Source organism: Cherax quadricarinatus, unplaced genomic scaffold, assembly GCF_038502225.1.
Source record: "Cherax quadricarinatus isolate ZL_2023a unplaced genomic scaffold, ASM3850222v1 Contig1596, whole genome shotgun sequence".
NCBI classification, from domain to species: domain Eukaryota; kingdom Metazoa; phylum Arthropoda; class Malacostraca; order Decapoda; family Parastacidae; genus Cherax; species Cherax quadricarinatus.
Genome location: NW_027196622.1, coordinates 39,410 through 52,370, shown reverse-complemented (window position 1 = coordinate 52,370; position 12,961 = coordinate 39,410). Strand labels below are relative to the sequence as shown.

Here is a 12,961-nt window from a genome sequence, read left to right as displayed (position 1 = left end):
GGTGTAATGGGTTTGCATTGATGTTTATATGTACAGGTAGGACTTTATCAGGAGACCATAGTGGCATATGAGATGGTGCTGGCAGATGGCATGCTAGTGAGAGTAACCCGAGATAATGAATACAGTGACCTTTATTATACTCTGCCGTGGTCACATGGTACACTCGGCTTCCTGGTGGCACTTGAGCTACAGATTATTAAAATAAAGGTGAGTATTGCTTGTGTTGCCTTAATTTTCTTGAATAATAATTACAGTGGATCCCAGCCATTCGGCGGCCGCAACTTTCGTGAAATCCGATTTTCGGCAAGTTTTTTCGGCAAAATTTAGCTTTGTGGTTCGTGATTGGACTCATGATTTGGCGACCTTCTGGTATGTGTCTGCCCGTCAGCGCGCACACAAAGCCAGTCTCCCGCACTATTCACACTCAGTGTGCCATTGTTTACCAGCACGTGACCATCACCCCATGGGTTCATACAAAACATTTCTTAATAATTCATTGTTTTTTGTGCTTGCAACTGCTAAATAAGCCACCATGGGCCCAAAGAAAGCTCCTAGTGCCAGCTCTTTGGTAAAGAAGATGAGATACACGATAGAATTCAAGAAAAAACTCATAGCAAAGTACTAAAGTAGAGGAGGAAGAGAGAGGGGAGAATGTGCCTTCTGCAGTGATTCAGTGATTCTACAATATGTACGATACTAAAGCAGCAGGTATCGATAAAGGCTATAGCTCCAGCCAGCTATAAAGTGTAGAATTAACAGTTTAGCAAGTAAGTTAAGCGAGTAAGAGATAAACAACATGAGAGTAACTCTCCAATGTTGTTGGACATACACCGCTGAACATACACTGCCCTGCTATCTTCCACCGCCCTAAACCTCTGCCAACATCTCCTTCATCAAACTAACTAATTAAACTTACATCTCCAAGGTAAGTGTAAATATAAAAGTGTAAGTATAAAAGTAAATATAAGTGTAAATATAAAAGGACACCAATGGAAATAGGTCACTCTTGAATTTTTTGGGTTATCCTGGGTACTTTATACATATGCTGATATGTATGATAATCTATGTATGTAACTGTATTTGTGTATACCTGAATAAACTTATTTATAAATTAAAATGTAAATATTTCTTATAAATTACATACGTTGTTTAGGTGTGATAGTGGTGGTGGCCAAAGCCTCCACCACCACCAACATGGCTTCTCTCAGTGGCGGCCCTTAAACCCAACAATAATACTTACACCATTTACTCCTCTCATACATTATGACATATTTTATTCATTCTAGAGTATATATCATGTTTCTATATTATTAATATTGTTTATAATGTTATATTAGATGAATTGTGATAAATAAATAAGGCTTAGGGACGATATTAGCGTCATGTTGAAGCATAATAAACTCACCTTCCTCTTGCCTCCTACCTACCTTCTACACCAACAAGAATGAATAAAGGTTAAGTGTGATGTTAAATGTTCATTCATTCATTTTATTAGTGCTTTATATTTGTCATTTTTTTTTTTTTTCAACAAGTCGGCCGTCTCCCACCGGATTAATTGGGTTTCCATTATTTCTTGTGGGGAAAATGGATTCGCCAAACGTGAATTTCGCCAGTCGGCAGACTCTCTGGAATGGATTAATCACGAAACTTGGGGGTCCACTGTAGTTTAACTTTTTTCTTAACTTCATACTAAACAGTTGTTGTTAAATTTTTTACTTTAAGACATTTTTGTATTTTTCAGTTGCATTGTTTTACATTTCTTAATCCCACTCTGTTACTTTTTATTAACCCTTTCAGGGTTGAGAGGCCCTCTCCTAAACTTGTTCTCAGGGTTGAAAATTTTTCGGAAAAAAAAAAATGATTTTTCTTATGAAAAGATAGAGAATCTTTTCTTGTGCTCTCGCAAAGTTAGCAGTCTCGATGATGTTTACGCATTGACGATTTCACCCACTTTGAGCCCTATTTTTGGCCAATTCCACTGTACTAGTCAACAAAAATCATAATTATTTCGCTAGAACTTCAATTTTTTTTATCGAATGAGTACAAGAAACCACCCAGAAATTAGCAATTTTGCCAAATTCACGCAAATTTCAAAAGATGCCAATTTCCAAATAGGGTCCAGAATAAACAAGACAGACATTCCTGGCACTAAAATAACATTTCCTCTGTTCATTAGTCACATCCCCAGGCCCCTCTTACATTTCTTTTGCTTTCCACTTTGAATTTTTATTCTCACAAAAAATAGAAGATTTACTGTTATGCAGACTACTGCATTAGTGTAGAAATTGTATAAATAATATCAGCGCACTTGTGAAAGAATATTAGACTCACCATTTGATGTGTATTGGACGCGTGGCATGATTTGTTTACTTTTGAACTTTGGCAAAAATCAAACATTTCTGCTACTTTGAGCTCAATTTCAAGGTACTTTTCATAGTGAAACCAATCAAAATTATCTCAATTTCTGTAATATGTCTTCTATTCTATAAAATGAGACCAAGAAAACTAGAATATAACCATAAATACCATACGAAAATACAGTACAAAGTCGCTGTTTTAAACCAAAAACATGGTCAAAGTTTTTTTTTTCTCATTACGCACTGTGTGTTGCAGGATTTTTTTTATACTGTGCACACTGACCACATAGACCCGTTCTTTCATATGTAGGCCTACCAGCTTTCTCTTGCTAGATTTGAAGGTGCTAGAATTTAGGCATACTAGTACGTCAATATCCCTGGTGCGTAAGCCGTAAAAGTACGTCGGAAACCATGAAAGGGTTAAAGATTAATAGCTGAAAAATATTTTAATAGTCATTTCCCATATTGCCTTTCAAGTCTATTAATCGATCTATAACCAGTACAACTATCCATGTATCTACAACTAGTATGCCTATCTATCTGTCTATCCACAACCAGTTCATTATGTAGATCTGTGTTGTTACCACTAGCACTCCAAATGTTGATCAATGTTTTATTTTTTCTGCCTCCAAATTTAGCACGATTGGCCTGTGATGCCTGGTCAGTATAGAATGGGACATGACACTCGGTGTGTGCAGTATTAAAAAAAAATCTGGGACCACTTAGGATCTTCTGGGAGCACCAGTTCAATTGAGTGTCAGCTAGAGCAAACAGCATGGCAGACACCAGGGATTTACTGACATCATGTCGTATTAACACTTCCCTTTTAACCCTTAAACGGTCCAGATTTATATATACGTTCACCTGCGCAGTGCCCTGAATATTTTGAGAAAAAAAAATCATTTTTTTATTGTAAAAAAGAGCATGTGGTACCCAGGCATCCCCAAATTTTTTCATATGGCGGAACAGACTGCCCGCACATGTCAAAGCCAGTCATAGCGTGAACCAGTTCAAGAAGAGTGCCAAAAGGTGTCTGATGAATGTAGCTACAGAAAGGGAGGGAAATGATTTTCTATTTTTTAGCTAACATACGTGTAAATTTTACCTTATTCCTTGTAATGGCCCTCGTATTGTAGATAGTCTTAATGACCTTGGTGTAGCAGATAGTCTTTTTAGTATGATAATAAGATGTTATCTTCATTGTAGAATAATAAGAAAATATTATAACCTTTATATTATAATAATAAGGTAAAAGGACCCCAATGGAAATAAGTCACTCTGTCTGACTTTTTTGGGTTATCCTAGGTTCTCTACACATATGCTGCTATGTATGATAATTCTATGTAACTGTATTTGTGTATACCTGAATAAACTTACTTACTTACTTACATTCTCTCATGTCGATGCGACTTAGGCCTATCGTGCCAATGTTGAATGAATGACAAATGAAACGTATATATACGTTTGGGGCACTACGCGAGAGAACGTATATATACGTTTGGACCGTTTAAGGGTTAAGAGGAAGGTGATGTTGACCCAGAGTTTAGTGGCTTTGAGATGGATGTGGCCACAAGTGGTTGAGGAAATATAAAAAAACCTCGATAATAACCCATTACCTGGAGAGTTTACCTGGAGAGAGTTCCGGGGGTCAACGCCCCCGCGGCCCGGTCTGTGACCAGGCCTCCTTAGGTCATTGTCCCAGGATGCGACCCACACCAGTCGACTAACACCCAGGTACCCATTTTACTGATGGGGAACATAGACAACAGGTGGAAAGAAACACGCCCAATGTTTCTACTCTGGCTGGGAATCGAACCCAGGCCCTCGCCGTGTGAAGCGAGAGCGTTAACCACCAGGCCACCAGAGCCCCTGTGCAACATTTGTGCAACATAATTTCAATTTTGATACCACTGGTAGTGTCATCTTGCCTGAATGTCCTATAACCTATGGCCTAAGTAAAGAGAAACAATTCTGGAATGTGTGTAATATGTATTTGGCAGGCTGGATGGCCGGCTGGCTGCCTGGGTGGGTGGGTGGGTGAGTGGCTGTTTGACTTTGACTGTCTCTGTCTCTGTCTCAGTCTGTCTGTCTTTATCTATCTCTGTCTCTATCTCACAGGTACACATAAATTCAGTTATTATTTTTTTTTTTTTTTTTTTTTTAAACAAGTCGGCCGTCTCCCACCGAGGCAGGGTGACCCAAAAAAGAAAGAAAATCCCCAAAAAGAAAATACTTTCATCATCATTCAACACTTTCACCACACTCGCACATTATCACTGTTTTTGCAGAGGTGCTCAGAATACAACAGTCTAGAAGCATAAACATATAAAGATACACAACATATCCCTCCAAACTGCCAATATCCCAAACCCCTCCTTTAAAGTGCAGGCATTGTACTTCCCATTTCCAGGACTCAAGTCCGACTATATGAAAATAACCGGTTTCCCTGAATCCCTTCACTAAATATTACCCTGCTCACACTCCAACAGATCGTCAGGTCCCAAGTACCATTCGTCTCCATTCACTCCTATCTAACACGCTCACGCACGCTTGCTGGAAGTCCAAAGTAATTTACACTATGTATAATAACTGAATTTTTTTAAAATAAATTCAGTTATTATACATAGTGTAAATTACTTTGGATAACCCCCAAAAAATCCAGACAAAGTGCTGCACTGTGCTAGTAGATATATGGCATAATAAGCATGACTTGGCAAGTAACATGCATTTTCAAGTGATCAGGAATCAGACGTGATGACTCTGCATCGTGTATAATACCTATTGGTTCATGAGCAGCTCTCTCTCTGAGAAAGAGAGAGAGACAGGAAGACAGACACACAAGCAGGCAGAAAGACAGACACACAAGCAGACAGAAAGACTAATGAGCAGAGACAGAGCTAGACAGATAAATGGACAGACAGACAGACAAACAGATAGACAGACATGTTTATGTGTAACAGTGAAAACAAACAAAGCCAAGGCAGTGCACAATCAAGTGTCACTCCACTGCTGCACTGTCAGTAGTGGAATGACACTCATCTTGCACTGTGTTTCAAGGGGTTTCATATATATACTCCAGCATGTTCAAAACATTGCTGGGACCTATAAATACTTTGTATATATGTCTAGACAATAGTACATGACCAAGACAGGTGACAATGTTCACCTGTCAGTGTGTTTGTGACAATTTGAGTACTATTTCAGTACCTAATATTAGTGTCAGAACAAAGATTGGCTCTGAAATCACAAGAACTACTACAAATTGTAATTATCAAAACATAAAAATTATATAAATTAAAAAACGAGAAAGAAAGGTATATCTGCAACACTTCTGCAAGCAGAAGGACTCCACATTGCCATCAGGTGAGCATCCAGCACCAACTTCACGGTCTTATATCTCGGTAAGTACTGACCCTAATTTTTTTTTATCCTATTAGATGTCAAAAAATGCCCTCTTTATTTATTTTTTTTTTATCAAAATATTCAGAGTGCTGGGCGAGAGAACATAGATCTATGTTTGGACATCTATCTACTACCATTGGACAGTATCTACTACCATTTTACCTATCTGTCAAACTTGCAACAGTCTACAATGCAATTATTACTGGAGAGAACAGGGATATGTACACCAAGTGCCATATCACAAGATGTTATAGTACCAGAGATATAATCAAAGCCCAACCAGTACTTAAACATTTCATATTGTAAAATCCTCTTTCCCTTTTTGGTAACATTCAGGATTTAACTTAGAAAAATTGCTAAGCTAACTGTATGATTGTTCTCACAGAATCAGATGCTATGTTTGAAGAGACTAGTTAAAGGATATTATTTCCTGTGATATCTCCTGGCTGAGATATGTTGACAATGCCTTTGTTTTGTACCCAAGCACTTCAGCCTTAGTTTCTTCAGAGATCATTTCAACCTTGCTCAGTTCAGTTCACATTGAAAGACGAGAAGGACGACTCTCTACCCCCTTTGGTCATGGCGATCATTCACAATTCAGAGTTCACAGAAAGACTATGAATATGAAAGACCCTATTCATTTTTACTCTAATCTCAGAGCTAAAACAAAAAAAAATATTGGCTGTTGTAGTCTTTTTCTTCTTATCCTCCAGATCAACAGCAGTGAATCCTGCTAGATGAACTCATATTCTATATATCAAAAAAGCTTTCTCTACCCTCAGAGTTTATCTGCTTTGCATCCTCTCCTGCAAAAACAAAGCCTCCCTATACTCTCCAAACCCCAAGACATAACCACTGAGCAGTGACTAACACTTCCTACAGGACTTAGAGCAGTAGCCAAAGTCTTCCTTCAGAAAACCAATATGAGCATCACTGTATTTTTTGTCATAGCACTGAAAGAATCACTTAAATACTTCACCTCAACAGGAACACACACACAATGGTCCAAGTCGGACCGAAACGTCGTCGTAAGCTTCTCTCTTTTATGTGCGGGTTATTTGTGTATCGTTCCAGTCACGGTATTGTGCCTTTTTTGTTATTTACAGCAGTTTACATTATGTATATCCTGCAGTGGTTGTGATGGCTTTTATGTAGGTAGGACAGCAAGGGATCTAGATAAGAGACTCGAGGATCATAAATACATTTGCAGAATGAATGACAATAGCAATGCATGTTTAATACACCACAGCACACTTTCATACATAAAAAGGAAACAGGCACATTTTATTGAAAAGAAAAACAACAAAACTAGAGGCTTCCACCTTCCACCTCAACACCAACACCACAGAATGAAACAGATGGAAGTGTATATGTCCAATATACCAGTACTAGCATAAGTAAGCAATGAAATCAAGAGCTATTGTTCTATCACCAGCTTCCCTACCAGCAAACAGGGTGTGCATGTGGGACAAAGATGACTTATTCATTCCAGATTTATTACAGTTTCATGATACTAACAGTGGAATTCAGGTACAAATATTTCTTCATCTTTCAACAAACCAGCTCTATCCCACCGAGGCAGGGTGGCCCAAAAAGAAAAACAAAAGTTCCTCATTTTAACTCTAATAATATATACGGGAGAAGGGGTTACTAGCCCTTTGCTCCCAGCATTTTAGTCACCTTCTACGTCACGCAAGGCTTACGGAAGAAGTATTCTGTTCCACTTCAGAAACATACTTAAGTAAATTGAACCCAGGATAATCCTGTTAAGTCAAACAAAATGACATAATTCCATATTGGGAGGAGTATTACATTCTGAAACAGTTGTAATATTATAAGAATTCCTTGTAAATAGTGTTAGAAGACCAAAATAGTAATAAAAAAATTATACCGTATACAGGCAGGCCCCATTTTACAGCACTTCACTTTACGGCATTTTGCTAATGCAGTAGTTTTCAGTTATACAGATTCTTAATTTATTCAGACTTCCTACAGTAAATATATTGATCAGTCTTTGTAAGCTAAGGATGAAAATATTTTAAGGTAAGTAATGTGTTTACTGTACAGTGGAACCTCGAGTTTCGGCCGTAATCCATTCCAGAAGCTCAGCTGAAATTCAAATTGTTTGAAAGTCAAAGCAATATTTCCTGTAAGAAATAAAGTAAATCCAATTAATCCAATCCAGACACCCAAAAATATTCACAAAAAAATTTATTTTTTGAAGAATAACAATGAGAAATAAATATAAATAAATATAAACATTACATACCTTTATTGAAGACTCTTATTGGCTTATGGAAGACAGGGAGGAGGAGAATTTGTTTGGAGACAGGACAAGATACTCCTCTAATATTCAATTCAATTCAAGTTTATTCTCTGCAAGGATGACAATGCAGGGTTTACAGATTTTGGTTATTGTGTGGTTTACATGTAGTAAAATACTAATTACAGAGGGGGCCAGTAGAACACCCAGCATGGCTAGGCATTTCGGGCAAACTTAGATTAATTCTTAACCCTAAATTATAACAAATTGTGGAGTAAGTTGACTAAATACTAAGTGACAAATACTAGTTTGTGAGTTAAGCAATGTGAATGCTTTTGTTTTGGCACAATACATAGTTTTTATATTGAAGTATCACAGGCAAACTTATGACTAGTTAGGAATCATTATTTTAAGATTAGGATACGTATTTCTGTGCTTATGGTCAAATTGGTGAGCGAGTGAGTGTAAATGTGGACCACCAGGTGGTTTTTATGTAGTTAGTTGATGGGGTGTATCAGGGAGATAAGAAGTTTTCTGATGGTAGTTTTGAAGGTGATGAATGTGTCTGCAGTTCTAGAGTTTTCAGGTAGGGTGTTCCAGATTTTAGGGCCTTTGACATACATTGAATTTTTGTAAAGGTTTAGTCGGGCACGGGGAATGCCGTAGAGATGTTTGTGTCTGGTGTTATGCCTGTGGGTCCTGTCACAGCTATCAAGAAAGCATTTTAGGTCAAGGTTAATATTGGAATTTCAGGTCCTGTATATGTATATTGCACAGTAGTAAGTGTGGATGTTCTGAACAGGGAGTAAGTTTAGATCTATGAATAGTGGGGGGACGTGTTGCCAGGGATGGGATTTAGTGATTATTCTTATTGCAGCTTTTTGTTGAGTTGTTATTGGCTTTAGGTGTATTGCTGCAGTTGATCCCCAAGCACAAATAGCATAGGGAGGTATGGATAAATGAGTGAATGGTATAGTGTGAGAAGGGCATTTTGCGGCACGTAGTATCGTGTCTTGGAGAGGATCCCAACTGTTTTGGATACTTACTTTGATATGTGTTGGATATGGGTGCTGAAATTCAGGTTGTTGTCGCTAATATCAACTCTACAGTTTATTTATCTATCACAATTGATCTAATATGACATAATAAACACTATTAATAACAAAAAACATGATACATATTCTAGAATGAATATAATATGCCATTACACTGAGATTATAAAGTCACTTAAAAATAACTCAGGGAATCTGTCTCATATCCCACCATTATTGTACAAGAGAGTGGCCCATGTCCTCTCGCATATTATCTCATTACTTTTTAACAAGTCACTAGAAACTAGCACCTTCCAGAAATTACTCAAGACGGCAAGGGTTACACCAATACATAAAGGTGGTGACCCTACAGACTTAAATAACTGTAGGCCAATATCAAACTTACCATTGCTATCCAAAATCTTTGAGAAACTCGTGCACAGGAGACTGTATTCATTTATAACGTCACAAAACATACTCAACCCCTGCCAATTTGGATTCAGGAAAAATAAAAGCACTAACGATGCAATCATAAAAATGCTAGATCTGCTTTACACAGCATTGGAAAATAAGGAATATCCACTAGGAATTTTTATTGACCTAAGAAAAGCTTTTGACACAGTAGACCACGGCATCCTACTCCACAAACTTGACCATTATGGTATAAGAGGCCATGCGCTTGCATATTTCAAATCTTACCTTACTAATAGGTATCAGTATGTCACCATTAACCCTTTCAGGGTCCAAGGCCCAAATCTGGAGTCACGCACCAGTGTCCAAGAATTTTCAAAAAAAAAATTTGTTATTTTTTCTTATGAAATAGTAGAGAATCTTTTTGTGAAGGTAATAAAACAAAAAGTACGAAATTTGGTGGAAAATTGACGAAATTATGCTCTCGCGAATTTTGATGTGTCAGCGATATTTACGAATCGGCGATTTTGCCAACTTTGACTCCCATTTTAGGCCAATTACATTATTCCAAACAACCAAATTCTTAGCTATTTCACTAGTATTACTTCTATTCTATCGATTGAGCACAAGAAATCGCCAAGTCAACTGTTTCAACTACAAAATAAAGTGATCGGAAATTGTTAATTTGGCCAATTTAACACAAAGTTCAAAATATTCCAATTTCAAAATAGGGTCCAGAATGAACAATGTAGGCATTCCTTGCACTAAACTAACATTTCCTCTGTTCATTAGTTATGTTTTGAGGCTTTACAAATAAATTCCATTTTGATTTTTTATTCACATAATGAATTTTTATTCACACCAAAAAATAGAAGATTTACTGTTATGCAATACTGTAATAATTGTATAAATATCATCACCATATTTGTGAATGTATATTAGACCCACCAGCTGATGTGTATTAGACGTGTGAGGTCGTTTGTTTACTCTTGAATATCGGCAAAAATTTAACATTTCCGCTACTTTGAGCTCAGTTTCAAACCATTTCCAATGCTAAAACCAATCAAAATCATCTCTATTTCTGTAATATGTCTTCCATTCTATCAAATGAGACCAAGAAATCGCAAATACAACTATAAAAAACATACGAAAAAACACTGCAAAGTTGCTGTTTTAATCGAAAAATCATGATTTCATTTTTTTTCTCTCATTATACACAGTGTGCTGCAGGATCTGTTTTATGTGGTGCACACATACCATCATAGATGTATTCTCTCATATCTAGGCCCAAATGTACCACTCACAGTTTATCAGAGTGAGCTGAGCTCATGGCGTAGATCTACGGTTTGGACCCTGAACGTAAAGCCGTAGATCTACGGGACGGACCCTGAAAGGGTTAAAGACACAGCATCAACAACACAGCCACTTGATACTGGAGTTCCGCAGGGAAGTGTCCTTGGTCCCCTGCTCTTCCTCATATACATCAATGATCTTCCAAACGTATCTCGACACCTGAACCCCATTCTCTTTGCTGACGACACGACTTATGTCATCTCTCACCCTAATCTTGCCACCCTCAACACCATTGTTAATGAGGAGCTGATCAAAATATCGACTTGGATGACAGCCAATAAACTTACGCTTAACGTTGACAAAACCTACTACATTGTTTGGTAGCAGAGGAGGAGATGCGCAAATTAACATTAAGATAGACAACACTCTAATTGCCAGGCATAATGAGGGCAAATTCCTAGGCCTATACCTCGACAACAATCTGAACTTCAGCACCCATATCCAAAACATAACCAAAAAAGTATCCAAAATGGTTGGGATCCTCTCCAAGATACGATACTACGTGCCGCAAAATGCCCTTCTCACACTATACCATTCACTTATATATCCATACCTCACCTATGCTATCTGTGCTTGGGGTTCAACTGCAGCAACACACCTAAAGCCAATAATAACCCAACAAAAAGCTGCAGTAAGAATAATCACTAAATCCCATTACTGGCAACACCCCCCCCCACTCTTCATAGATCTAAACTTACTCCCTGTTCAGTACATCCACACTTACTACTGTGCAATCTACATCTACAGGACCTTAAATTCCAATATTAACCTTGACCTAAAATGCTTTCTTGATAGTTGCGAGAGAACCCACAGGCACAACACCAGACACAAACATCTCTATGACATTCCCCGTGTCCGACTAAACCTTTACAAAAATTCAATGTATGTCAAAGGCCCTAAAATCTGGAACACCCTACCTGAAAATTCCAAAACTGCAGACACATTCATCACCTTCAAAACTACCATCAGAAAACATCTTATCTCCCTGATACACCCTGTCAACTAATAATACGAATACCACCTGGTGGTTCACACTTACACTCACTCACCCATTTGACCATAAACAGAAATATCAATCTCAAAATAATGAATCTTAACTAGTCATAAGTTGGCCTGTGATACTCCAATACTGAAACTATGTATAGTGCCAAAACAAAAGCATTCACATTGCTAAACTCACAACTAGTATTTAGTCACTTAGCCATAATACCAACTTACCTCATAATTTTGTAATATTTTAAACTTAAGATTTAATATAAGTCTGCCCGAAATGCCTAGCCATGCTAGGTGTTCTAGTGGTACACTCTGTAATTATTATTTTACTACATGTAAACCACACAATAACCAAATTCTGTAAACTCAGCATTGTAATCCTTATAGAGAATAAACTTTGAATTTGAATTTACGTATGTCACGAGTGGTGGTGGTGTTGGGTTATCAAAGTCACTGGCAGCATAAGCCATATAGTGGTGGTGGCAACGGCGGTGTTGTTAGTGGCCCTATATACCTCCAATAACATTAGAGGAGATAGTTTCGTGTCCTTTTTTCTGCCGCTTAATCACTTATTTGCTACACTGTTAATGCTACACTTTATCACTGGCTGGCACTATAGCCTTTATTGACTCCTGCTGCTTTAGTATCATACATATCGTAGAATCACTGAAGAAGGCGCATTCTCCCCTCTCTCTTCCTCCTCCACTTTCGTACTTTTCTACAATTTCTTTCTTCAGTTCTATCATGTTTCTCACTTTCTTTACCAAAGAGGTCGCACTAGGAAGTTACTTTTGGCCCATGGTTAATTATATAGCAGTCGCATTCAATCAACAAGCACAAAAACAATGGATTATTGTGAAATGTTTGGATGAAAGTGCAGGGTAATGTTCACACGCCTGCTCGCGCCTGCAGGCGCGGGCAGGCAGACAGGTCTGGTACAGCAGCCAAAACTCAAGGTACTGTTCGAAACTCAAGATAAAATTTAGCCAAAAAAAGTGACCGAAACTCAAAATGGCTGAAACTTGGAGTGGCTGAAACTCGAGGTTCCACTGTACGTACATGCATTTTTTAGGCCTACCTCTATTGCTCACTTAATATGTGATAATGTAAATTTGTTATCACGCTTTTATATGCGTTTGAAAGTGAAGATA

The 12,961-nt window shown here is 37.8% G+C and overlaps 1 protein-coding gene across 2 annotated transcripts in view; it reads left to right on the top strand.

Annotated features, from left to right (window-relative positions):
* The window catches only part of LOC128686091 (delta(24)-sterol reductase), a gene marked incomplete at its 5' end in the record, with an annotated part of 74,373 nt that overhangs the window by 23,826 nt on the left and 37,586 nt on the right, over nucleotides 1–12,961 (top strand). For both annotated transcript variants that reach the window (XM_070081064.1, XM_070081063.1), the window contains 1 exon segment: nucleotides 37–207. In XM_070081064.1, the coding sequence (XP_069937165.1) occupies nucleotides 37–207 (171 nt within the window).